This window comes from Dryas octopetala, chromosome 4 (assembly GCF_963921425.1).
Source record: "Dryas octopetala chromosome 4, drDryOcto1.1, whole genome shotgun sequence".
Lineage (NCBI taxonomy): Eukaryota > Viridiplantae > Streptophyta > Magnoliopsida > Rosales > Rosaceae > Dryas > Dryas octopetala.
The window spans coordinates 8,758,309-8,786,218 of record NC_141369.1 but is presented as its reverse complement, the minus strand read 5'-3'; the positions used below and the strand labels follow the sequence as shown (position 1 = coordinate 8,786,218).

Sequence of the window (27,910 nt, the reverse complement as noted above, 5' to 3'; positions counted from 1 at the left end):
TCAATGTACATGATTTCAATTAATGTATAAATGTTGGGAATATTGGTGATCCTTTCTGGATATCAAGCCGTCCCCACTACTACGGCTACCCGGAGTTCAAGTTGAACTGCACCAATGACTCCCTGGTGATCTTAATCTAGAAAGAAAATTGTCGAGTCCTTGCTATCAATCTATTTACACCAAAATTCAATACCTTTAGGCCGACCTGTTTTTCTGACCCGCAGTTGAGGTGATTTTTTTACCATTGGGTGAAGATTTGGGAGATTTTGAGAAAAATATGGCAAATCAAAATAATCATTTTTGAATCATTATCTACTCTATAAATAGATAATGGTTATTTTAAGTTTTGTGAGCCTTGAGATTCGTAGTTAAGATCACCATTGTTACTCGTTTTCCTAAAAAAATCAAGTTATCTACCAGTTTTTTCATCAAAGTGATCCATTGTTTTACTTTCAATCTTGTTACTTTATATTTAGTTGTTCGTACTTTAATTTGAATTCACAAAAATGGTAACTGATACATTTGACTAGTGAAGTCCTTGATTTCCAAGGAAAGAAAGAAGCCAAATCGAGAATCCTTCCTTCCTCGGTTGCATAAGCAAAGAAGCAGCCAGTCACGTGAGAAAAACTGCTTACCCATCTTTCTACGCTCAGCCTCTTGATCGCGTAATGGCACACCACGCATTCTTATTGAAGGACGTCCATATATGTTCCCTGTATCTTGGTCATATGCCGGTAACATAATTGGCATGTTCAATGGACCAAACAAACTTATCGTAGTTGAAGATTTTTGGTATTCACTAGAGCTCTTAAGACAAGAAATTTTGAATTTTTGGAAGAATTAAAACAAAGAAACATAACCCTTGCAGACTTGGTTAAATGGCGAACAAGAGGGATGGAGAAGTACATGATGAGCTTCTCTTGACAACAGTTCAGCTACACAAGACGGTACCGACCGTGTTGATGAGGCAAGCTCATTAGATTTGTGCAGGTAATGAATGAATCGGGAATAGGTATTCGATGGAGTTAGCCCAAGTCTTACATAAGAGATATGTGGAGTTAGGGCTATGTTTTACGTAGGTGTTGGCAAGATGACGATGAGTTTAGACTAACTTTAGCCATGTGGGAGTTCATGTAGTCTCAGGGTGCCTAGAAATCTCACATGCCCAACTTTTCAAGTGAGTCAAGAAACACCCTGTTCGCCATTACTTTGGTAAGCACATCTGCCAATTGATCCTCAGACATCATAAATGAAAAGTTGATAATTTCGATCAGCTTCCAACTTCTCTTTAATAAAATATCGATCAATCTCAACATGTTTATTTTGATCATGCAAAACATGGTTATGAGTAAAATCAATTGCCGATTTGTTATCACAATGCAAATCCATAGCCTTTCTAGGCTTAAAACCCAAGTCAGTTAACAGGTTTCTCAACCACAACAGCTTAAACACACCTAAGGCCATACCTCTACACTGAGCTTCATCACTTAATCTTGCAACCACTTGTTTTACTCTTCCAAGTGACAAGATTAGCACCCATAAAGTGAAATATTAGAAAGTAAGCCTTATATTATCACCTAAGCATGCCCAGTCTGCATCTTATAACTACCTACATCAAGATGACTATGTTTATAGATGTCACACCCCAATTCCAGGCCTAGAAGAATTGAGCTCATGGCAGTTGGCGTACTTCTTAATTGCTATAAAGTTGATCACCCCCTCTAGTACCTCAACCTTACATCAATTGAAAAGAACAAGACTAGAGAATTACCAAACTATCCTCAGATGAGGGGTGCCGGTTAGGCAGAGTCTAATTAGCGGAGCGCTTCACAAACATGTGAGCACATTAAAAGTGTGTTTCTAATCCATTTATTTAAAATTAGGCTCGAATTGATTATTAAAAATCATTTTAGCATGCAAATCTTAAATTTGGTCAACTTAGGTCAATGTCAAAGTCAAAGTCAACCCTGGCATACCTAAACACATCCAATAAGGTATAAGTAAAATCAAAACTCATATGTGTTGGTATAACAATAATTAATGGGCCTTTACAACTATAACATAACAAATAAAAAGAAATACAAAGCCTAGCTAGTAGACGTCATACTCACACTCTCATCAATGAGCTATCCGAGCTCGAATAGCCAAGTGTTGTCGAGGACTGTGAAGTCCCGTTGTGTTTGATATGACTCAATAATCACCATGTCCTTGTGCCTGCACAAAAGTCTGTGTATGAGTGCGTACCACCAAAACACTAGATCATTTGTTTGGCTCATCGACACATAAATCTTTGCATAGAGGGTTTTAAAGTAGTTTTATAGAAAATAGACTTATTTTCTAAAAACGTTTTGGAAAACCCAATTCAATCACAAACATACAAGTTTCATACAAGTGTTTCACAGTTCACATAATCATACACGAATGAAAATGATAGATATAGGATAATCAATCTGACAAGACAATATCGGTGCAAAATTCATCATACAATATTACCCTTTTGTAATATATATTCATTCATTCCTTGTTATTATATTGAATGCATGGCAATAGGAATGATATGAAAGCATACCTTTGCTATCCTGTAGTAGCATAATAACTTGTAAAGCAATACAATTGACCCACACTAGCCGGTATATATCGTACTACCCACTACTAGCCGTGTAGTAGCCGAAATCTAGTAGCAAGAACGTATGCATGTTCGCGAACACTTGTGATAACCTAACGGTTCACACTTAGCATATTAAGAATGTCGTAACCACGCGGTCGCATATAAATACCTAACCACAATCGAGGAGCCATTGTCTCACTAGGTTTCTACCGGTAGTTTAGGGGATCGAAACCCTAGGCCATAAACCATGACCTCTTGTTTCTAAGCTAGTGGTACAAACACTCAATTTCCATTAGTCGTCAACAATTAATGAGATTGATGTCATGCATGGATACATCAAACCGAATGCATCATCTCATGATTTATTCATTTATCTCATGCGTATGCATATGTTTTTAATATGTTAATTTTCAATCACAACACCATGTATCCATATATAATCACATGTACCTTTCATGACATTAATTGAAATGATAATGATAAATCATGTTATCATTGAATCAATATTCAACTTCATTATTAATCATATTACCTAATATAGTTAAGTCAAATTATGTTTATTAACTCATATGGGTAAACCGAAATTAAGCATCAGCATCACACCAGTAATCATCTAAGTAATTAATACGGAGACTTCAATCATCCTACCAGTTTTAATAGCAAAAAATCACATATCCCTTTAGCTAGCTAAGTGATTAACTCCTTATCTATCCATTTATGAATCATAAAGTGATTAATTCCTTATCTATCCATTTATGAATCATAACCCTAATCTAAGGTTCAATCACATTACAAGCATTCAACTTTCGGGGAATCATACATATGTGAATGTGAACATCACTTTATTTTGAAACTTGGTAAAGCCTTCAATTAGCATAAATGACATAACTTGTTTACGTGAGGTTGGCATGACATAAAATTAAAGGAAATACAAGTGATGAACGCTCTTTGCTATAAACTTTTCACAACTCATGATTAGGTGACAATTTTGCTATGAGAGTTATAACCATTGATCAGTAACTAAAGAATGGTGAATCTTTAGATTGACGTGTTAATGCATGAAAGTTCATTGATGGACCATGAACTCAAACTATAAAAACATCATCTACCATAATGCATAGACTCTTAATCACTAAGGATAATATATATGTTCTCAATGGTGAGAGAAGTGTGGACGCATGTTTCAATTTGAGTACGTTCTAGGATGCCCTAGCATATTCTAGATGTACCAACGCTATGGAAGAGTAGATGGATGCATTATAACTCTAGTAAATGAGCATATTCTAAGTCAGCCTTGATTTTCTGAAAAATTGCAGTTTTGAACTTTTTAAGTATTGTGACCAGTCTTTTGGGATTTTGAGTGAGTTGTGAATTGAGACTGGGCCTGAAGTTACTAGGACTTGAAATAGACATGTCAATAAGCATTTCAAAACAAAACTTGTGAATTGAAGTTGTAATGAGTTTTCTATGATTTTTCCATTCAATCCCTGAATTTGACAAAAGTGTGTACTCCGGGTTTTGACCTTGAATGCTTGGCTAGACTGTACCAAATTACAACTCCTGTACACTTGGTAAATTTTTTCAATATTACTTTGTATGTATAATTTCACCCTATTAGTTTTCATGGTCATTGAATCTAAATTGAATTTTATAAAAAATCATGGAGCATATTCTGCGCTGACTGCCCGTGTAAAAAGCAGTAAGCTAGCATGCATTCACTCCTACACCTTGAACCACTTTTGAATGAAAGTTGAGCCTTGTTTTTTAACACATTGTATAATGTGGTGTCTAGTTACTGTGGGCGGTGTAAGTCTCTTATCCAAAATGCTTTTGGTTGTTTTATAAAATTCTAACCCTAGGGGAAGTAGAAGGAATCTTCAATCAAAACAAGTGGTATTGTTTCATTTCAAAAGCTTTTAATGCATTGACTGAGCTTAACTTGTTTTCCCTTAATGCATCATCGATACAATACGTACTCTCCCTTTTTTAGCCTTGGTAAAGCTACTAATCTAGGTAGGGGGAGTGCTTGCATAAAAACCTATTATTCCTATATATATATATATATATATATATATATATATTGACGTGCATGTGTGTGCTTTGGTGTTGAGAATGTTGTGAATGATGTGAACTTGCTGCCTTGTTTGGTTTTCTAGCTTGTGATGTGTTCTCAACTTGGAAGTGATCCTCTATGAATTCCATGTGGGTTGATGATGCTTATACTAGATTATATGTGTGACATGCATTTTAAAAAGTGAATAGTGATCTTGTGTATGAGTAACTTATCATGTGGAAGTATGTTGATGATTTCAACTTTCTTTATTCAAAGAAAGAACTCTGCTTGAGTTTACGGAGTAAATTGAGATCAATGGCCCTAAGAATAGCCTTGGAGTTGATCAAGGTGGATGAGGAAGGTGTCAGACCTGAACACCCCTCTCGGATTCACTTTCTTTTACACAATTATATTTATATATATTCATATTAATGCTTATACTTATATTTATGCTCATAGACTTACACTCGTATGAGATTTGAATCATGTCATGCTTTAACTACAACAAAATGCATGACATAGGCTGCCAAATAGTTTGAGACTATAAATAGTTTAATTAGATAGTTTGGTGTGTAATGTTTGTTAATATCTAAAACCGGTTAGGGTATTATTATTCCTTCAATACATAGAGAAATTTTTCACGAGGGCTACCATTCTAAAAATATGCGCTTTATATATATAAAAAATCTTATAATTATTGAAAAAGAAGTAAAAAGAAATCTTATGATTTCACTTTTTGATAGCAGGTTCAAGTTCAAGTTCAAGTTCAATGTTACGTGATTTGGTCATAGGTATGCATGTATGGTAAATATATGACAAACATAAGTTTCTTTGAATACTTCTTTCTTCTTTTTTCCTTTCTTGCACAAATTAATAAAATTCTTGACTTTAACATTTTTGTATTATAGGGATTTCGGCAGGTGTTTCTGGGATCATCATAATCACTCTTTGTATTATATGTATATCAAGGAAAAGAATGGTCTTCTTCAAGAAATATGAGGATAATGAGTTTGATTGTTGAGGCATTTATAAGGAATAATGGATCGCTTACCCTAAGCGGTACAGTTATTCAAAAGTGAAGAAAATGACAAACTCCTTCAAAGATAAAATAGGTAAAGGAGGATATGGAGTTGTATACAAGGGAAAGCTACCTGATGGCCTCATTGTGGCAGTGAGAGTCCTAATTGAGTCCAAGTGTAACGGAGAAGACTTCATTAATGAAGTTGCTAGCATTGGTACAACTTCTCATGTCAACGTAATCACTCTTTTGGGATTTTGTTATGAGAAGGATAAAAGGGCTTTGATTTACCAATACATGCCTAACGGATCTCTGGATAATTTTATACGTAATTGTGGGTCTTCTAATACAAATTGTCTCTTAGAATGGGAAACGTTATCCGAAATTGCAGTTGGAATTGCACGAGGCCTACAATATTTACACCGTGGTTGTAACACAAGGATTTTGCACTTTGACATAAAGCCACAGAACATTCTTTTGGACAATGATTTTTGCCCGAAGATTTCTGATTTCGGCCTTTCCAAGTTGTGCAAAACGAAGGAGAGTATTGTATCGATAATGGGTACGAGAGGAACTGTAGGGTACATCGCACCCGAAATATTTAGTCGGAACTTTGGAGGAGTATCTCATAAATCTGATGTTTACAGCTATGGGATGTTGGTTCTCGAAATGATTGGAGCAAGAAAGAATTTGGATTCTGGTGTGTCTCATACAAGTGAAATGTTTCCGCATTATATTTATAAAGATCTAGAGCTAGACAAAGATGAAAATATTTTTGGGACTATCTCAGAGGAGGAAAAAGAAAGAGCAAGAAAAATGATACTAATATGCTTGTGGTGCATTCAGACAAACCCTTCTGATCGGCCATCAATGAGGAAAGTGGTAGAGATGCTTGAAGGACCCCTTCATTCCTTGCCAATTCCACCCAAGCCTTTATTGTTTTCTCCTACAAGAGTTGTTGATGAATCTATTACAACAACCCAACCATCTGAAACAAGCCAAGGAAATTTAAGCTAAATTGTACCAAAGTTTTGTTTAATGAAATGAAACAGTTTTCACAATCCAGAAATTAAAAATGTTTTCGTTCACCGTTAAAATTTTCTAATGACATATTTGTTCAGTAAAACAAAAGATAGTTTTCAGAAAATGAAACGTTTTTAAAACAGATTTGGTGATTTGTTTTTTGTTTTTCTTAATGAAGAAAAGATTATGAAATCCTCCAAACTTGGTTTGCTTGGTTTATGAAATTGTTTCCTAAATTAGCATCATTATTCTTTATATATGAAAAAAAACTGTTTTCAAACCATAAATATCCCTTCTAATTGTGTTTTAAGCACATGAGAACAATCTCATCGAAAAGGTTCTAAAAAGAACAACAACTAATTCGTCAACTAAAATATTTCTGAAAACAACAAAAAAATTATACCATTTGATCCCTTTATCAGCTAAAAAATTGTTAAAATAAAAAATAAAAAATTCCTCATGGAAGGATTTTAATTATTATTCAATCGGCAGGAAAAAAAAGAAGGGCCAAATAAGCAAAATAAGGTGTTTTTTTGCTGGCTTACCTCCTTTTTCTTAAATCACTCCAAATGTGTGTGGCAATTTGCATCTCTCTAATTTCAGCTATTATATTTGTTCGAAACTTTGAGCCATGTCATGTTGAATGCTGTCTTGTTCTACACCTAATCGTATAGTGTATTGTTTGAACAATGAATCTCATTGAGCTTCAAGATGAACGCATGACATTGTGTAAGATGCAGTATGCACTAATAGCTTGAGCCAAAATATTCACTAGTTAAAAATAATGGTTCTTCTAGACAACAAGAATTGTCTTATCCTCTTCATTCATCTCTGGAGCAGGTTTCCTTGGAATTAGCTGACAAATGATTCAAAGTAATTTTCATGGAAAAAGCCATTCAAACTGTCTCTCTCAAGAAAGAAAAGAAAAAGCAAAAAATGTGTACTTGAATTGTTGTGGACTGCAAATAATAGTCGGTGAGATGATCTGCTAGATCAGGTGGTCAGTGCGGGTATAATATGAGTTCAAGTTGGTTTTCTTGCTATTGCTCCTATCAGCCTTATCTATCCAAATTTCCAATCAAACTGGGTACATTTTCTTTCATCTGCTGAAACTGATTTTGGTAAAGGAACTTTTCACTCCTGAAAGAAAAATTCAAAATCATGTGACAAGAGCATCATGGTACAAGCCCAGTACCTTGTTCAATTGTGATATATAGTCAATCAGAAGTTACATTAAAAGCAGTAATAAATCGCGGGAAAGATTGCTTGGAGTCATTACCATAATATATTCTGCTGTAGCTTTTTTCTGTAAGATGATTTTGAGAAAGGAAACAGTGATGGATCAAAATGTTGAGTTTACTGCAAAGCATGACTCTCTAGCTCCTAGGAGATTTAATACTTCAGAAGTTAAGAAAATGACGAAATCAGTCATTGATAAACTGGGCCATGGAGGCTATGGCAGTGTTTACAAAGGGAAGCTCTCAGACAGAAGTCTTGCAGCAAAGAAGGTCTTGCATGAGCCTAAATAGAGAGGAATTTATAAACGAAGTTGCAACCATTAGTAGAACATCCCATGTCAACGTAGACACTCTCCTCGGCTTCTGTTATGAGAGGACTACAAAAGCATTAATTCATGCCTAATTCATCTTTGATAAAGGACAGGCCAAACCCTTAAAAACAAAGGGATTTTATTGCCTCTCTAGAGCTCTGATACTACATAGAAAATCACTAGAGAAAGGAAGTGAATGATTGGCTGTATTACTCTTATCTCTAAGGAGGCTAATTAAATATAAATACAATAAAAATTATACCTCGAGGGTCCAAGTTCCTTATTAAGATGCATATCAAGGAGACTAAAAGCAAATTTAACCAGTTATTACTGAGGCCAAGCAAATTATGGTGAGATGCTGAATGCAAGTGACAGATATCTTGCTAAAAAATTTCTAATATTAGGCACAAATAAGATTTATTATCAGAGTTTAAATGAATAGCCTAATCAATTAAATTGAATGACATGAACCTTCTAAGTTGTGCTTAACCTGGAAGAGAAATCATACTAAGATCACTCTAACACTTTGTTCTAATGTTAAATATCTCCTGTATGTCAATTTAAAGTACCTATATTACACAACTGACTAAAGCTTTTCTGCAAAAGGCTATATAGAAGTGAGCTAACTTTTTTTGTAGAGATACAATGTATTCAAGTAAATCTCTGGTGATAACTAATTTTCTGGACTTGTACATGTGAGCTGGTCTACTAGAGTCAAATGATTAGAGAATATATGGCATATACAATTTGCAGACCAATTTTTTGAGATGTGGAGGCCTTACATGCAAAGTGAATTGATGACTGACGGGAATTTTCTGTCCTATGGAATATCAACATCCTTCCTCAAAGGAGCTGAAAACTCAAAAGGAAATGGCTTGATACATCCATTAGTTAATAGTTTATCAAACTTCAGGTTCACCTTGATTAACTCCTCTGTTTTGTTTCAGAGTTTCCTGCAATTCATACACTTAAAAATGATTCTAAGTTCATCTTGAAGTTCTTACTAATGAGGCAATGCATGAAATAAATATGGCATGTTAGATGTCAAAAGTTTGGGATAGCAGTTTAAGGTGGCACTAAGGAAACAAAGAAACTTGCTTCATTTAGGATTTGACACACACATGAGACATAACTTCTGAATGATGGAAGAGTATGCCTCCAGTCTTTTATTTCAGGGTAAAAAGGTGGTTGCCAATATGGAAACAAAGAATTAAAGAGACTTTACTTCATTTATTAGGCAGAACTTCAAAAAGACGGAAGAGTCAGCCTCAAGCATTTTATTTCAGAACAAAAATTGAAACCCTTACCAGTTTGAATTTCAACTCTAAGGTTGCCTGCTGTCTTTGAGATGCAAAATACTTGAGCGACTGAGATAGAAAAGAAGAAACTAGGATCAAATCAGAAACAATCACAATATCAAACAAAGAGAAATAGTAGAATGATAAGAAAACAACTTACTCCAATTCTCTGCATTTCAAGAGATCTATGTAATGCTTTTCTTTTAGATAGAAGATTCCCAGATATCGGCTTCACAGGACGTCGGTAATTTTTCCCACGGTAAATAATAATAGCATGGCCTTCTTTTAGCTTATCTACTGAAACTAGAATCCCACCGCTTTCTGCTTCAAGCAATTTTGCAGTGTAAATGACCTGTCTAAACAGTTTCTGCATCGTAATAACCTTGACTACCTCTCTGTGCTTCCAATGCTGATGAATACCTTCCATTACACCACCAAAAACTCCACGCCTTCCTGAAGCCAACAATGAAACAAAAAATGTATGATTACAGAAGACAACTAATAGAACCAGACAGCACCAGAATTGAATAATGCTTCAGGTTACAAGTAGTAGTGCCCCTTCCAGACAAACTCTTCAATAACACCAGATATTGAATACGGCTCTACAAGAAGAGGTTTGGAAACATCAATTTGACAAAGCAACATATCATAATCAAAAGGGAGTCCACACAAATGTATGGAAAAATGGAAAAGCAAAGCAAAAGAGTTATGTCATGAATGCTGCCTTCAAAAAAATCCTAGCTCTAAACATTATTTGTAGACTGCTAAAACATCTCAGAGTTGGAGCCTCAATGCGGCTATGAGATCAAGATCCTTAGGAATGACTAATGAGAACCTCATTTTCTTCCCAGCATGCAAAATGCAGACCTTAATGCAAAAGTAAGAAGAATAGAAAGTCAAAGAGCTACATATGGTTATAAGCTTATAAGTTATATAATAATAAAGCACAATAATCAAGATTAATCTATTATCTTATTATAAAGAAAAAAACCAGGATGGTTTCGTTAGCAACAATGAGTAGTTCATTTCAGAAATTTTTATTTTCCGTCAAGCAAATATTGGCACTAAAATGAAATTCATTTCACGTCAGGATATGGGCCTAATGAGTAGTTCAATATATAAATATCACCAAGGATACTGAATGTTTGACGAATAAAGAATACAGGGTTAGAGGTAGCCATTTAAGTAAAAGTGATGTAAGTTTTCCTTTACCAAGCACTAAGCGACTATGCATCGCCAATCCTAACTTTCGGAGACATTGTCTCTCTTCTTCAGTCATCATTTCCCGGTCAACATCCTGCTCAGAAGGTGTCCATGCAGAATTCAACTTTGATAACTCATTTGTTGATTTCTCTATTTTCTTATTAAGCTGCAAAATCCATAGCAAACTATTACACATGAAAAAATATTATGGCTAAGCGAAAAGCTGTAATGAAAGTTTCATGATTTAGATTCTTACAATGAAAAGCTTGCGCTCTTGATTTCTCAGTTCCCTCTCCAATCGTTCCTTTTCAACTTCCAACTGAAGTTCAGCATTTTTATGTTCTTTTATCAGGTCTCCATACTCTGTTTGGATATTATGGAATTCTGATAATGTTCCAACTGAGTTAGTGTCAACTAATGGTTCATCATCTTCACAAAAAGCTTCACTTGCTTTCAGGCGTGCGTGTTCTTCATAGTGTTGGCATCTACTGAGCTCCACTTCTCTTTCTGCTATTAAATCTGCAACTTCACAAGGAAGGAAGTCCTTGCCTCTATAAAGTATTATAATAAACTTATTACGTAGTAACAGAACTCCTCCTGTGAGACACTGCATTATAAAACATTAATTTTAAAGTAAATTTATATTTAATAAACAAACATTATGTACGCAGTTGCACAGAACCCTCCCCCCAAACCCCCATATATATATAGAGGAAAATTTTCAGGTAAGGATGTCCGCATTTTTCCAAATGTGCGAACGCCGACACAATGCTGACATGGGGTAGAGACTGTGTCGACATAGATGATGTGCTGCACCAAGTTTTGGAATTTTGTGTTGACACACTGTCTACCCCATGGCAACACTGTGTTGGCATTCACACATTTTGAAAAAATACAGACGTCCTTACCTGAGAAGGACTGTATATATATGCACACGCATACAAATAAATATATAAAGACAACCTCTTGATCCTTCCAAACACCAAATTTAAATCAAAGAATCACAATTAGTAATACAGGTGCTCATGTTCGTTGAAAAGAACAATTCTCGGGGAACTCCGACATCTTTTGCAGTGATGCCATGATGCACCTAGATGAGCATAAAATGATGGATAAATTCCATGAAAAGGTAAGATGGAACAAAGTATCAGGATATTCAACAAAGTGTGGGTGGGGATGCCACCAAATGAGGATGAGAATACAGAAAGTTGCTTAAAGATGATTGGTTTGGGTGCAATGTAGAGCTGCAACATAGACATGCATGTCTTGACCACTATGAAAGAGTCAATTGATACAAGTTGGATAAAAAAGGAAAAAAGGGATGCCAAAGTGATATAGGTACAAGTAATCAGGAAACACATGACCCTCAAATTGAAAAGGAGAGTACGGCCTCAGGTAGGAATGAAAGGGGAAAAAATGAGTTAAGCAGTTAACCTAATTATTTGAGTTGAGATTAAGGCTTCGTTCTGGTGTTGAGATTAGAGCTTAACTAGATTTATCTATTTTTACTTGAGTTTGGTGATGCTCTGGTGAGTTTGGAGATACTATTGTGATGTTCTGATCAGACAGATATTCATTAAGGACGATCAAAAGGTGGGCTACTTTTCCCTCAAAAGGTGGGCCCTTAATATACACCTTTACCCAATAATGAGCATACAGGATTAGGTCATGTTTTGATTGTTTTCATCAAATCATGGGTGTCATGTATATGAATATATTCTCGTAAACTTGCCTTCAGCTCATATGCCATTTGCTCATTGTCTGTATTAGGAACTCCCATCTTCACAGCAATCTTTGCTATAAGACATTTCTCCCACAATTTTAAGATGGCAGCTGCCAGGCCTTGAAGTTTCCTATTCCTTCCTTGACAAAGTAAAAGGGCAAACTAAATTAGAGAACACTGAGTACATAGAAATGCATGCATGCACCACCATGCATTGCCAAGTATGTCCATTTTATGGGGAAATACTGACATATAACAGCAGGAAAGGTAATACCTAGGACAAAATGAGTAGGTAAGGAGCGAGCAAACTTTCTCAAGCATGTAAGTTCATCATCCGTCAGCTTTGATCTAGTGTGCGGTGGACAACGCCTAATTGGAGCCTTAAATCCAGGAACCACTTCTGGAAGCAAGTCCGCATCTACAGGCAAAGGCTTGTGCATCCACCAGTCAATGAAGCGAGGTCCTAAGCCATCCAATAATCTATCTGTTTCCTTCTCATACAATGATCTACTTCTTGGTTGGCAACTCTGATTTATTTCAAGACAGATTCCATTTTGCATAGGATCCCCTTCTGCATTCCTTTTTATCATCCTCTCATCCAAAGTACTTTCACATGATTTAACTTGATAAATACTACTTTTTTCCAAATCCAGCTGGAGATCTGAAGTTGAAGTTTCTTGACAGCCAGCAGAGTATGGATGAATTTTTGGAAAAAATTTTGATGTCGACTGATAATTGCATCCTCTATAAATAACAAGTGTATCTTTCTTTCTCCAAACAACCAAGCCTCCAGTCTTGGTCTGTGCATGAAATATATACCCGTATACAAAACCACAATCAGAAACTGTATTAAGAAAACAAAAATATATAAAAATAGAAGCAGCATGATAAAGAATTAGAAATGTGGAGCAGTTAATTTGATTCTCATCAAGAATCATCTAATTGTTTCAAGAAAAAGTTCACCCCATACTATTTGAAAACAAAAGTTAGAGTCAAATAAAACACATCACAATCTCAATAAGCAAAATCCCCGAGACTACAGCTGGAATTCAAAAAAATACCAATGTTCTCTCTTCTTCAAGCACACAACTAAACGAAACTGAACATAAAGAATATGTTTCAAAAAAATTAGATGCTGCACAACAACTAAATGCCATGCTAAGACAAAAAGTACTTTTCGTAGCAGGTAACATTGTCACGCAGGGCCTTGAATTTTGGCTTATGTAGAATGAATTGAAATTAATGAACATAGGTTACTCAAATCTTTGAACAGTAGACCCATTTCATTCTAGAATAGAATCCTTCCTATCAATCATATACAAAATATGAAGCAACTTCAATCAGTTTTGTTAAATTTAAGAAAATGTTTGACAATTGTCAGAATATAACATTCTCTGCATGAAAAGAAGAAAGCAAAACAAAAGAACAAACCCAACCTCAACGATTTCTTGAGCTCTATCCATATTTGAGCACAGAGGCACATCAAATTTGACCATGGCAAGCTCATTCCTCTTCCAAATGAACTTAATATTATCCACAACGGCTTGAGTGACCCCAGCCTTCTTGACCTTCACCCACTGCCTCATCTTCGCAGCCTCTCCTCTCAATCTCTCAAGCAACTCTTTCTCGAGGCTCAATTCGGCAGCACTCACCACCCTTTCCTTCTTGATTCTCTGAAAGACGATCCTTTCGTCCCTCTCCCACGGCATTTTCCCGCCAAATTTCGATCCCACGGCTTTCCCAAGTCCGTGCAAGCAATCCCCAATTCCAAATCCCCCAGAATCTTTCTGGGTTTCCTCCAAATTATCAACTTGCCCAAGTTTTTCAATGCTTTGGACAATCTGTTTGATTGCTCTCTCCCCTCTAATGCCAACCAACTTACCAGTCAGCACATTATCCGGCTTTCCAGCTTTGGCGCCGTTGAGGGTCTTCTTGTTTCTGGGTTTGGAGAGGTCGATGACTTCATGGGGTTGAAGAAGAAGGGGACCCTTCATCCATGGAGCTGTGGGCATCTTAATAGAAGCATCAGAGAGTGAAATTGCCTCCAATGGGGCCTTGGAATTCGGGTTTTCTGTGGTGGAGTTGAGTGAGAGAGAACTGGGAGGCTTTGAGGGAACTGGGTTAGTGGTTGGTTTGGGGTTTTGTAGAGGTTTTTGGTTTAAGGAAGATGAGAAGGCAATGTATGAATGTGAAGGTGGTTTACAGTTAGAGGTAAGAAAAGTAGTGCTTGGTAGAGTGGAAGGCGGTGTGAGGAAGAGAATGGCAGGCATAATGAGTGTCTGAGTGACTGCAATTTTGCAGGACGGGGAGGGTTAAGAGATGAAGAAGTCTCAATTGATTTCTTATCTTCTATTTTCTCTAAACCGGTGATGGATTTGATAACGGGATAAAGGAAGGAATAGTTGGCTATTTGACGGTTGCATTCTGGGTTTGGGTTTGGCTTCCGACCAAGAAAAGATTAGAATTTGGCTTATTTTTTATTTTATTTTTCGTTTAGAAGGAAATCAAATTATGCTAACCACTTAGGCTACTCAATCTCACACCACTTGAGCTAATCTTAATTCTTAACTCTTACACTACTCAATCAGTCAATCTCACCACTTAGACTAACCAAGAATGTAATTTTTCCTAATTTGTCTGTTAAAATCATTTTTGTTGTCATTTACGCACAAGGCTACAAGCACATAACCACATTTTCAATGGTATTAATCTTGGAGGCCTACCTAGCCCCTACTCAAAGGCATAATGAGACTAAATTTGCATGTAGTCCAAATTTGAGAACCCAACAAAGAATGTCCTATGCCCAACTAATCAATCAGCCAAATTGGCTATCGAAAAGCAAGTCGCAAGGTGAAATTGTCAGATGCACTTAATAAAATTATGATATTCTGAATAATAAGTCGTACATACCAAGACGGTCAAACAATATCCTTATACTTATCCGAACCTATAACTAACATGTCAATCAAAACATCATCTTTTATGTTATTTCGCCCAAACCTTAAGTCATTTAATGGTCCCACTTTATTCTCCTTTCTAAAGGACTATAGAAATTTGAAGAAAACAAAAAACAAAGAGAAACTCCACCCACCCAAAGCCCGAACCACTACCCCTTCTCACTGCTAGCCGCCGCTCAATCCTGACATGAACAACCTTCCCACCTTGACTCCGACCATCTTCCCCTCCCATCTCTCTCTCTCTATCTAATACATATAAGTTCAAAGGGAAAATTGTTGGAAAACAATGCACTGAAAAAGTAACAATCAATAATGCCAATAATTAGTGAATAAAACTATTGCATGCTACGTCACAATTTTTGAAAAATCTGATACGCATGTCAAAGTTCAGTAACATACATGTCGACCGATCACATAAAGGCCAACTACCTATATCGATAACACTCTTCGATATTCTAGTGAGAATAACCATTCCTGGTATATACCACCTAGAATAGCCTCCCCAAAAGGACAATCGACTAGTCTGTTCGTATCACTGCCTCTGAGGTAAGGTATCGAAACTCAAGGTCATCAAAATGTGACACCTTACTCTTAAGTCGTACAAGAATATTACTAGAAAACCAAGTAATAATGGCATTCGAAAACTATACACTTTTTCATGCAATAATATTTAATATAACAATATAGGGAGAAAATCCACTAATCAGGATGTGGGGTTTTTCCCTACCTTATACTAGAGTACACCTTATTGTGGAACCATGAAATATTCTAGCATAGGACCATGGTTTATTCTAGCATGGGACCTATCCATTCTCATGGAAAAAGGAAGAGACCTATCTATTCTCATGGAAAAATGAGGGGACCTATCCATTATCATGGTTCCATTGGAAAAGGCATGGAAATATAGGACCCATGGTGTTAGAAAAATATGACCTATGTTTTGGGAGACCTATAAGTTATGTGGCCATGGATAAACTTTACATGAGACCTATGTCACTCATTTGGAATGGGTCCAGAGAAAATAAGATAAGGGTATAGGGCCCCTAGACAATACATGAAGGTGGGGTGCCTTGACTTAGATGATAGGACCTATGCTCTTATAAATCTAATGGGACCTATAGACAAGGTTCTATCACATATAACATTGGGGGTATGAAACACCATAAATTGGAGAACCCATTGAACACAGAGTAAGGGAAACAACCCCCACACTCACTTAGGAGGGTCGGATGCTTCCAAGCACATGGATACATCCGAGCCTATGGATCTATCTGAGCCTATGGATCCCTCCGAGCTCACGAATGGGTCCGATTTCTAACTAATGTCACAGATGCATTCAATTGAGAACCCACAGAGGTATTACCACACCACCCACAGTTCAAGGGACCTAAGAACTCCATATATGTTCTACTAGGATACCAACTCTCATATGGATCAAAACGGCTTGAATCCTTCACAAATGAGGATTCAATTATAGGAGTTTACTCCTAAATGGAGTATACTTCCTGGTAATTACAAGTCTAACCAACTTACAATCCTAAGGCCATAGGGATTAAATCATCCCCTATATATAGACTCTCATAAGATCATTCAAAGGTATGTAATTCTATAGCTCTAAGCCCATTGCTTTGAGTTAATATTGATCTTGCTTACTGACTTGACTGTCGGAGAGCCTTTGGCCGACACCACACCGGTGTCACCATACCTCCGAAGGTTTTTCATATGTTTACAGGACTTATCGTTTTCTGAATTTAGCTACTTGGAGAATTCGTGTTACAACACTTATCCCATTATCATGTTCACTTATACATGATTTCTTCTAGGAAACTAGAGTTCCAAGTCTGACAGTAATCGACGTTAAGAATGGTTAAAAGTAACCTTGTTGACCTTATCTTGGTTAAGGTCTAATAGATTCAGAGCGTTGGCACTAGCTTAACTGCTAGGCATCTTAGTTTTGGCATGACTTGTCTCAGAAGTCAAGTCATTCCAAAACTGTCCAAAAACCAAGTAATGGCTTAGTTTATTAACCCTAAACAAATTTCTATTTAAGTTCATTTTAATTTAAGTTAAGGATGTTGATCAATTAAGGGCCTACAACATGACTAGGTCAATGTATGGGGAAAGTGGGGGGGTTCTAGCTCAGTACCTAATGCTCGTATGCTCATGGACTGACGACATCACGACATTTGGTTACCAATGATATGACCTCAATATTTAGTTAGGTTGATTTTATTTCATAAAAGTCGGATAGTGTTTCGACTATAATCGCAACTTAGATAAATAGTAATTTAAATAAGCTGGGTTGATGGGATTACTTGACAAAAGACCTTCTATGGGTAGAACCTCGGTACTACTTGAGTGGCTAATTTAGAAGACAAAAATAGTCTAATAACAAGAGATTAATGTAATAAAATTTTGATAAAACCTTAGCTAAGATCAAGAGATTAACTATAGAGCTTGAAAATTGACCTTTTGAAAACTTCAAAATTACTTAGCTTTCACACTAATATAATTGAAAAGCTCTTCGCGTAAGTGAAAACGGATCATCGATCGAAGCTTAAGAACTAAAGATATTCAAAAACAAAAAATTTGGAAGCAATAGAAATTGAGGATAGAGAGTGTCTTGGGTAAAGAGAGCTCATGTGTGAAATAGGGGCCGGCTGGGGGGTACTTATAGGGTTCTGTGACTGAATAGACCCGATCAACTCTCGTTGACTCGGTGAGTAGACTCAAGCCAACCGTCACGAGGTAGACTCACCACATGATGCCATATGTCCTGGGCCCATGGTGCTAGCGCAACACCAGCTGTGTGATGTTGGGATTCATGCACGACCGGGCGGCCCGGATTGTGCCACGTTGAGTGATCTGGTGCCCCCCTTTTTTTTGTTTCTCTCTTTTTCTATTTTTTAAATACTTTTCTATTTTTGAAAATTCGCCAAAAAAAGCTCGGGACTTGAAAAAATTCTCGGAAAATCCTATGGATTTGTCTTGACTGGTACTATTTATTTATGGGATCAAAATACCATTTGACTTTTATGATTTTTCAGAAAATTCTGACCCTTCAAACTAATTTCTAGAAAATTAAAATAACTTATAAAATTAACAAAGCTTGGGAAATTTATAGGATAATTTCACGAACTCTGAAAAATACGAGGTTTGCACCATTGAGTTCATGGGAAGGAGCATCACTCTTTTTTTTATCTATCTTGATCAAAATATTTTTAAAGGTTGGTCCAAAAATTTAATTTCCCAAGGAGGAAACATTAAACTTTCTATCAAAACTAATTTTAGAAAAATTCTAGAATGTTATTAAAAATTTTGAAAAATTTCAAAATGAATTTGAACATTTCTGCCTCACAATATCAATCCTTAATAGGCCAAGGGCCGTTTTTCTCTAAAAACAAAAAAACCATAATGATGGAGATACAGCTTTTCACTAATTAATTAGTATCCAAAACTATGTTATTTTGAAGTTTAAGGGTTACATTTTAATTTGAAAAGATAATTACATAGAAGTTTAAAACAACCTAGTTTTTAACTTTACAATATCAGCTTGAAAAAAAAAAAAAAAATCAAAGAGATGATATGGAGCAAGATCAACTTCAAAAAACTAGATCAAGAAAGGAAACGGAGGACTACCAATTAATCACGACCAACACATTAAAGTCACCCTAACGAGTTTTCTACTTTCTAATCATAGAATATACATATCAATTGAACCAAGCTACTTTCACAGTTATTGTGAAGAAATTGAGTTTCTGAATCAATTTGCTTGAATTCATCAAAGAGATTCATACAACTTTATACAGAAGGTTAAGAAAACAGATCCTATATTAATGCCTACTATTAGGCGCGCTATATATTTGCCTCAATTAGAGATCGATTTACAAATATAGGAAAAAAATCACTTAGTTGACTATATACAAACCTATAATCAAGCTATTTGATTTTGCCTTCTTCAACATTCTCCCTCAAGTTGGAGTGTATCTTAACAACTGACTTGCTAAGTAGAGCCTCAAATTGTGATGAACTTAATGCAAAAATGATTAATCGCTCACCATAAAGCAGGGATTTTTCCACTCACTTAATTACCCAACAACGAATTTCAATAATCGAAACCGTTTATATTTTATGGAATTATTCAAAAATTATCTCTGTAAAAAATCAGCCAAATCGAAAACTGTTTAGTCAGTGTATTACTGTCAATATTATTTCAACATTATCTAATAAACTGTATTTATCTGCAAATCTTAGAAGACTAAACAATTATCAATTTAATTAATTTTTTACAGAGACGACTCTTGAGGATAGACTTAAAAAATTGACAGTCCGATTATTAAATTCTCCGATCTGTAATGAGCGGACAATTAGGTGAGTGATGAATTTCTCACTCCATAATGACAGAGTGATCATTATTGGAACTTAATGCTTTGGTGAACAAATCAACCGGCTGATGTGTCCGAATATGAGCAGTACGTTTAAATCATGTATTCTTGCTTCCTTCACATGGTTTACTTTTAAGTTGGCAACACACATGCATGTTGTTGACTAAATGCTAAGCTATTAATAAAAGACTCCAAATTCAAGACATGTCAGAGTTCACACATATAGTCATATAGATATTCAAACGTTAATATTTCGCATATGATATTCTCCCCATTATGCCCAAATGCCAATATACAACCATACAGGCTCCTTCTGTTGAGGTATATCTCAACTTATTTATGTTGAGGTATACCCTGTTGGAGCGTACACGAGTCTTTTTGTGTCAATCCGAACCGTTCATTTTTTACATCTCCATAAATAGATCATCCTTGCAAAAAATTAGCCAAATCGGAAATCATTTGCCTATCTAACTTTGATCAAATAAATGGACGAATCAAATATTTTCGATGAAACCGTCTATTTGTTTTATCAAAGTTAGATAGACAAATGATTTCCGATTGGGATAATTTTTTGCAAGGATGATCTATCAATGAAGATTATCCTTGCGAATGGTTCGGATCGACACAAAACGACTCGTGTGGGCTCCAACAAGGTCATACCTCAACATAAATAAGTTGAGGTATACCTCAACAGAAGGAGCCTGTACAACCATATTCAACATATATATATATATATAGGATTCTTTTCTATGTCTATCAGGAATCAGGATCATCTTTCTAGTTTATTCAAAAAACCATACTCACCATTCAAATCAACACTAATTGGCAAAGAAAAAAGAAAAGCTCAAGTATATTTATATCTACTAACTATAGGGTCCATTTTAAGTTGGCCTATGAACTATAAAATATTTCAAATTCCCTAATTAACTAACAAAAATATACAGAATAGTTTATCTGTTACAAATTTCGTCAAAGAGACCGTTCAGTGCCACGCTAAACATAATCCACCTGACATTTTTAATGATGTGACATTGACTGATAGGGGCAAAAATGGTTTGACCCCAAAATAATTTCCTGCCCATTCCACAATGACATGTGGCATCTAACTTTGACATGGGCCTCCACTTTCCCTCATTTATAAATGAAACCGTAAGCCCCCATAAATTAAAAAAATCTAGTTTTTGTTCTAAAGGCTAAAAATAATGCATTTAACCATTGGAATTAGGGTTTTCTGGTCACTCAATAGTTTTGTCCATGATTTCCACTGCAAATTGAATCTTATACAATGCAAAGGCTGATTTTTTGTTATATATTATGAGAATTAGTATTTAAGGCCTAGTGGACTACGTCATGTATGACACTTAACAGTCCCTTTAACGGAATCCCTAACGGATGGATCATTTCGTATATTTTTTGTTAGTTAATGAGGGAATTTGTATGTTTTTTGTTAGTTAATGAGAGAATTTGAAATGTTTTATTGTTCGTAGGCCAATTTGAAATAAACCCTATAATTGGTGGATGTAAATGTACTTATGCCAAAAAAAATTTGCACCACTTGACAATATCCTAGGTTGTCATTCTAATGATTCTAATATAAATTTTTTTTTTTTTTTTTTTTTTTGGGGTTCCTATATATCTTTTTGGAAGAGCTATCTTGGACAAAATTACTGAAATGATCAAAGACCATGCAAATTTAAGAAATTATCCGGAACAACGTATAATTACTGTTCATATTGAATTTGCATGTTCCTATTTTGGGCATCCAATATGGCTACTTGAATGATACAACATTACAACATTACAACCCAGCTACCAAGTAATCGAGTAGATCATTATGTACAAATTATTAGTTAATTCGTTTGGAAAATATTGCTTTAGATTAGGTACCTGGATTTGCGCTTTCCATCTGAAAAAAAATATAAAGCGGCCAAGTGTGTATACAAGACTTCAGATTAAAAGACAAGTTAGCTAGAGAAGCTAACTTAAAACATTGATTTACTTTCAAGTTATATAAATGGACAGCCAATGTCGACATTAAGATTAAGGACTACATGATCACTGTCGATGCCCTTACTAAGAAGGCTTAGAAATATGTTTTCCCCACTCATTTATGTTATAAAGAAAGCATGTTTTAGAAAGAATCCTAAAGTAGAGTCGTTTCCCAAATCATTTTTGGCACTGGCAACTGCACAGACAGTCTGAATGAGAGTGAGGTAAAGCGCTAAGCATGCACCAAGAGTTGAGATGCCCACCAACCAGCTACTAAAATGGTGGTGCACCAAGAAGGCTCTTAATCTTGCATAATCACTAGCATAGTAATCGTCGACTTCTCGAACCACCTTGTACAAGTAGGACTGGGACAAATCAGGACAGACTTCCTTGCAAAGGTTGTTCACAAGTTTAGCCACCCTTATATTGGTGCCTAGAGAATGGTAGAGGATTTGATGATAGTGCAGAAGTCCCACATCCTTGCCAGAGTTGATGAGGCCGTCGAGGAAAAACAAATAGGCTGTAACATCTTGATGGCAATTCCGGTGGCATTTTTCAAATGCCAGCAAGTTACGAAATAAAGTGCCTCTGTGATCATTAATGTGTATTGGAGGGATTGTGAGGACCTTCCCCCAGCACAAGGTGTACCGGCCACGGCGGCGACTAAAACTAATGTCTAGTGGCCGACGATTTATGTCAGTACTATTGCTGAACTTGACACCAGCCTCCTTAAGCTCCTGTATGGATCGGATCAGCTTGGTTTGCACCCCTCGTGGGTCTTGGCCAGGCTGAGTAGTACTACTGGAGAAGCCTTTCCCACCATCTTCTGGACAGATGACATGGTGGAAAAGTTCAAGAAAGTGCTTGCCTTGAAATTGTTTTGTTACAAATTCTCGTAATGGCTTTTTCATAGCAAGATGTTGCAGCAGCGGCTCAAAAAATTTAAGGGCCAGCGATTCCAAATCCGTTTGCTGATCAGTGCTTCTTCTTGTGATGATCAGCTTAAATAATTTGCGTAAAACAAACAGCGGGAGCTGATTTTCGAGCTTGATCAAATCCTGACGGAGAGCTGGCAGCATCCATCTTTTAATGGTGGAAGGTGTATGCTGAAAATCCGGATGCATTGACTCCATCAGCAACCCTATTATGAAGCAACCGTCAATCACCATCATTTTCACAAATTCCTCGCTGCTTAGCTCGGATTCTTCCGAGTAGCAGCTCCGAGCCTCCTCCTCCAATTCCTGCATCGCCTTCTTCGCTTCGTTCAATAATTCCATCATTGCAGCCTTCTTCTCTTTGTCATCCAATATTTGATCTTCTACTACTTCTGGGTAGTTTGGATTAAAGAGGCGCCCCAAGTATATTCGTTTTAGTTTCTCCATTTCTTGTAAGCTTTCCACTCCATGATGGTAAGGACCAATGGAGACAATGTTGGGCTGGTAAGCCTTGATTTTCACCCGACGCATGGTGTTAGGAACCCTGTAAATGCATATTGTAGAGCTATGATCAAGAGGAATATTATTGGCAATCTCCAGTTCTTCTGTCAGTGATAGTGAAGCTGGTTTCCTCCTATTTGATGATGAGCCACCACCACAATCATGACCATGATGAAATTTCCTTTTGCTTATCTTCTGCAAGAGTGACCAGCTGGTAATTATAAGGTCGCCCTTCCTCATTTGTACCCAGTGTTTTCAGAGGCAAAAACGTCACGCGAAGTTTGCAGTCTCGCAAGACAAGGTGTAAGCCTTGACGCTATAGTATAGCGTAAGCCTTTCGGACATAAAAAATTATAAAAAAAATTATATAGCTAAAAAATAGTATTAATTGTCATTCATAAATGAAAATCATCCATATTACATATCAAATTCATAATATTGTCCAAATTAAATAGAAATCCAAACAAGCATATTAATCTAACAAGATCATTCACAAAAACATAGTAAAAACAACCACTTCATTCATCCCACTCATCATCATTAATATCATTCAAACTAATTCCAATATTCATTATTCACAACAATTCACAATACTCATTATTTGTTGACTGACTCTTGACTAAACTAGCTGACTGTACAGCTGTCAATGTTTTAGTGGTGCTAGTATAGCCTTTAGGATTATGACATATGGCATTAGTTAAAATGAATAAGTTGGTTAGAATGTTGTTTTAGTTCAATTAATCCTGTTTTCGTTGAGTCCAGTATATAGACTTGGATTAGTTCATTTTTCATTGTAATGCAATATCATAAAAACACATAAGTTTTTCTTGTTCTCTCTAAGCTTTAGAGCATTTCTTTTGCTTCTTCCATTACTGTTATCATGGTATCAGAGCCAGGGGCAATCCTGACTCATTTTTCATCCTACTGATGGCGTCGTGCTTTGATAGCTATGTCCGTCCATTGATGAGGTGCTTGAATTCTGCGATCGTCAACGAGCAGAGGGTAATTGAGGTTTTTCTAGTTGTATTTCGAGTTGCAGAGCCGAGATTGATCATCTGCAAACTTGATCGTAACTGGGTATTGTATTCTTTCCTTCTTTGATAACTGTTTCTTGTTTTGGGTGGGAGATTATCATGATTTTGGATCGTGTTGCTGCAATTGGTCTTGGATTTTTTGAATATTTGATGATTTCTTGAGAAGTGTTCTGATTTCTTGACGAGGTGTGTGTTCTTGAAGAAGTGGTGTGTGTTCTTGAAGAAGTATTGTGATTTCTTGACGTTGTGTATGTTTCTGGAGTTCTTGAAGTAGTGGGATTATTTGTGTTTGTGAAATTGTTGTGTTCTTGAAGTTTTGTTTTGTGTTGTTGTGACGTTGATTGTTGAAGAAATTTCTAGTGATGTCGATTGCAAGTAAGGTTGATGGCTTGTTACCTTTTCTGACTTTAAGGTTGAATGATTCTAATTACCTTAAATGGAGTTTTCAAGTCAAAACAATATTAGGAGGTTATGGCTTGTTTGGCTATTTGGATGGATCAATTGTTTGTCCTCCACAGTTTATACTAGATGAGAGTGGAGTAAATACACTTGAGGTTAATAGGGCCTTTATTGAATGGGAACAAACGGATAAGGTAATAACCAGTTTGTTGCTGGCTTCGATTACTGAGGATTCTATGGAGTATATCTTGGATTGTTCTTCTGCTCATGAAGCATGGATGAATGTTAGAGAAAGGTACAGTACTGATTCTAGAGCCACAATTATGCAACTCAAAACTGATTTTCAAACTCTGCAGAAAGGTGCTGATAATGTTGAGAGGTTTCTAATGAGGATTAAACATGCTAAAGCTCAGTTAGCTGCTGTAGGGGTGTATGTTACAGATGATGATGTTTATGTGGTTGCATTAAATGGTCTTCCTGATGAATTTGATCATGTGAAGGCTTTATTAAGAGGTCATCAGGGTCCTATGTCTATGAAGGAATTTCGATCTCAACTTCTTGCTGCTGAACATGATATTAATAAGAAGCTAGCTCTTGCTTTGGATTCTACTCAGACTATGTCTGCAATGGTAGCTAAGCTTCCTGTGCCTAAATCAAGCTATCTAGCAAGTTCTAATGGCAACATTGGTACTAATGGTTCTAATGGTTATAGATCAAATTCTAGAAAGTCTTATCACAGCAATGAAAATTCTGGGCATACTGCAGGAAGTGTTTACAATGGAGATGGAGGTTATAATCATCCCTCAAATGGTGGTTACTCTAGAGGAAGTAATAACAATGCTGGAAGATGGAATAATAATGCTCATGGTGGTGGTGGTGGTTACTGGAACAATAATGAAGGTAGAAATGGGAATTCTGGAAGTTACTGGGGTAACAATGGAGGTAGGTTTAATACTGGTGGTCGTAGAGGTTGGAATTATGGTGGAAATGACAAGTTTAACAACCATTGGGGTGCAAATAACTGGAACAATGGGGGTCGACAGATTCCTGAGTGTCAAATCTGTTCTAGAAGAGGGCACACTGCTGTCAATTGCTTTGATAGAGATGGATTATCTCAGAATGTTGGTACTATTGTGGAATGTCAGATTTGTGGTAGAAAAGGTCATGTGACTTTAGATTGCTTCAACAGATCAAACTATGTTTATCAAGGCTCAGCACCACCTTCAGCAAACTTAAGATATGGTTCAGACTACACTCAAGCATCAGGAGATGAGAGTTGTACAAATATTTTCGACTCAGATGGTTCCTTCTTGGATATTCCTACTGCTTTGCATGCCCACTACTTTGACCAAATTGGTTATGTGGTAAATGCTTGCCCAGGATCACCCCCTCATTATCAAGAGGACATTCTTCATAGTCACCATAACTTAGAGGAAGAAAAGTTATCTGCAAAGTCTTATTCAGTGGCATCATCTGATAGTAATACCAGCTGTAGTGAAGATGATAATCATGAATCTAGGCAGTCAATTCTTGAAGCTCATCAGCAGAAAATTTCAAATCCAGACCACTCTTTGCAATCATGTGCCAATGATGTTCCTGCTAGTGCTCATGATTGTGAAATTGTTCATTTCATTAATAAAGAAGGTGATTTGTTGAAGAGGAGACAAGGCAGACAGCAAACTAAAAGAAGCGTTATTCCACTACTAGAAGATGATAACATGTTTTTGCAAGCAGACACATCATCAAAATCAAATGGCAATCTAGTTGATCATGTCACACAAGTGGAAACTAAGCAAGTGAATCAACTTTTTTATAGACAAATGTTGTCAAATACAAGTAATATCTCACTAATTGATGATGCAAATGGATCATTTAGGGGTGCATGCTTATCTCCAAGGAGTGAAGATTTTATTGAGAATTATTTCAATGTACATGTTGCAGATTTGGGAAATCGTGAGATTTGTAGGCAGAGTATGCTTTGCTATTGTATACGTGAGCTGGATTCTCTTTACAAAGAAAGAGTCGTTGTTGTTTTACTGAGTGGTGACAACAAGCAGTATGTGCTACTCATGGTTTTGCTGTTCTCGTCAGAATTCTGTCCCTTGGCCAAATCTGACAAAGAAGACTCAAGTGTAAATGGAAAAAGGACAGCTTTAGGGTTGGTTCAAGCATATTGGTTCAGTTTGAAAGATTGGTTCTGTTTGAAAGAAGATGTTGATCTTGGCAGGTTGATCTATTTATGGTTCTTTCTTCTCCTCCTCTCTTTCATAGTCCTTTGCATCATCAACATTGTTGCAACCTCAAGCTCGGTCCCCTTGCTGAGGTTGAGGGGGGATGTTGACTGACTCTTGACTAAACTAGCTGACTGTACAGCTGTCAATGTTTTAGTGGTGCTAGTATAGCCTTTAGGATTATGACATATGGCATTAGTTAAAATGAATAAGTTGGTTAGAATGTTGTTTTAGTTCAATTAATCCTGTTTTCGTTGAGTCCAGTATATAGACTTGGATTAGTTCATTTTTCATTGTAATGCAATATCATAAAAACACATAAGTTTTTCTTGTTCTCTCTAAGCTTTAGAGCATTTCTTTTGCTTCTTCCATTACTGTTATCATTATTCACTATTCACAATACTTTATCCAAAACACATCACATATTCATTATTCACTACAATTCACAATTATGTGAATTTCACAATATTAAGTTATTCACATAATCACAAATTCAATTCAATCATTCAGATGAGAAGAAATCAAGAAAGTTAGAAACAAACATACAGGATAGCTGCGCACAAAGATGAATGGGCTCCTGCCTCCTGCTGCCGAGAATGAGAGATCGAGACTCCTAGCTGCGCACAGAGAGATTGAGACTTGAGAGAGGAATGGGCTTCTAGATGAGAGATCGATTACAGAACAGAGATGACTAGATCGATTCGAGTCCGAGACCACCCAGCCGCTGTCTCGTCGTGATGAGAGAACCCTCACAGAGATAAGTCTTGAGAAGTTGAGAGAACGACTGAAATTAAGTTCTTGACTCGTAGGAGACCTGCACTTTTGGTATATATCACAATAGCAAGGCACAACAGAACAGAGAATTAAACAAGAGAAGGTTGAGCTAGTCTTAATTAACAGAGAAAAAGAGCTTGAGTCTTTTTCAACAGAGAGTATAGAGGGGGGTCTGCTACTTCATTTACTTGATGATGCCGAATGGCTTTTTGTGATTTTAACAACTCTGT

At 36.3% G+C, this 27,910-nt stretch overlaps 3 protein-coding genes across 5 annotated transcripts; 1 reads left to right on the top strand and 2 right to left on the bottom strand.

Moving 5' to 3' along the window:
• The first annotated feature begins 5,577 nt into the window (after window positions 1-5,577).
• On the top strand, window positions 5,578-7,075 carry LOC147286538 (PR5-like receptor kinase). Its single transcript, XM_086239425.1, has one exon. It carries the CDS (start codon window positions 5,746-5,748, stop codon window positions 6,694-6,696), a length of 951 nt encoding a protein of 316 aa, XP_086095551.1. The 5' UTR covers window positions 5,578-5,745; the 3' UTR covers window positions 6,697-7,075.
• On the bottom strand, window positions 6,572-14,867 carry CRS1 (maize chloroplast splicing factor-like protein). 3 transcript variants are annotated; one of them, XR_015121678.1, is made up of 10 exons: window positions 13,912-14,867; window positions 12,750-13,275; window positions 12,485-12,615; window positions 11,009-11,359; window positions 10,762-10,918; window positions 9,710-10,002; window positions 9,559-9,618; window positions 9,034-9,204; window positions 7,248-7,842; window positions 6,572-6,667 (listed from the first exon to the last, which is right to left on the bottom strand). XR_015121678.1 is itself a non-coding variant. In XM_086239424.1 (8 exons), exons 1-8 carry the CDS (start codon window positions 14,743-14,745, stop codon window positions 9,154-9,156), a joined length of 2,403 nt encoding a protein of 800 aa, XP_086095550.1. In that variant the 5' UTR covers window positions 14,746-14,867; the 3' UTR covers window positions 8,686-9,153. The 3 variants fall into 3 exon arrangements, 1 of the variants encoding a protein (XP_086095550.1); XR_015121679.1 differs by lacking the exon at window positions 9,034-9,204; XM_086239424.1 differs by lacking the exons at window positions 6,572-6,667; window positions 7,248-7,842 and having other exon boundaries at window positions 8,686-9,204.
• Window positions 14,868-21,916: 7,049 nt separating this feature from the next.
• Window positions 21,917-27,559, bottom strand: LOC147286536 (UPF0481 protein At3g47200-like). Its single transcript, XM_086242463.1, has 2 exons — window positions 27,453-27,559; window positions 21,917-23,437 (listed from the first exon to the last, which is right to left on the bottom strand). The coding sequence occupies exon 2, from the start codon at window positions 23,270-23,272 to the stop codon at window positions 21,926-21,928; it is 1,347 nt and encodes a 448-aa protein (XP_086098589.1). The 5' UTR covers window positions 23,273-23,437; window positions 27,453-27,559; the 3' UTR covers window positions 21,917-21,925.
• Between the last annotated feature and the right edge of the window lie 351 nt (window positions 27,560-27,910).

Coding starts and splice junctions, on each gene's coding strand:
- LOC147286538 (XM_086239425.1), top strand. CDS start 5,746: ATGACAAACTCCTTCAAAGATAAAATAGGTAAAGGAGGATATGGAGTT.
- CRS1 (XM_086239424.1), bottom strand. CDS start 14,745: ATGCCTGCCATTCTCTTCCTCACACCGCCTTCCACTCTACCAAGCACT. Junction 13,276..13,911: donor GAGCTCAAGAAATCGTTGAG/GTTGGGTTTGTT, acceptor TTTCATGCACAG/ACCAAGACTGGAGGCTTGGT. Junction 12,616..12,749: donor ACCTACTCATTTTGTCCTAG/GTATTACCTTTC, acceptor TACTTTGTCAAG/GAAGGAATAGGAAACTTCAA.
- LOC147286536 (XM_086242463.1), bottom strand. CDS start 23,272: ATGCGTCGGGTGAAAATCAAGGCTTACCAGCCCAACATTGTCTCCATT.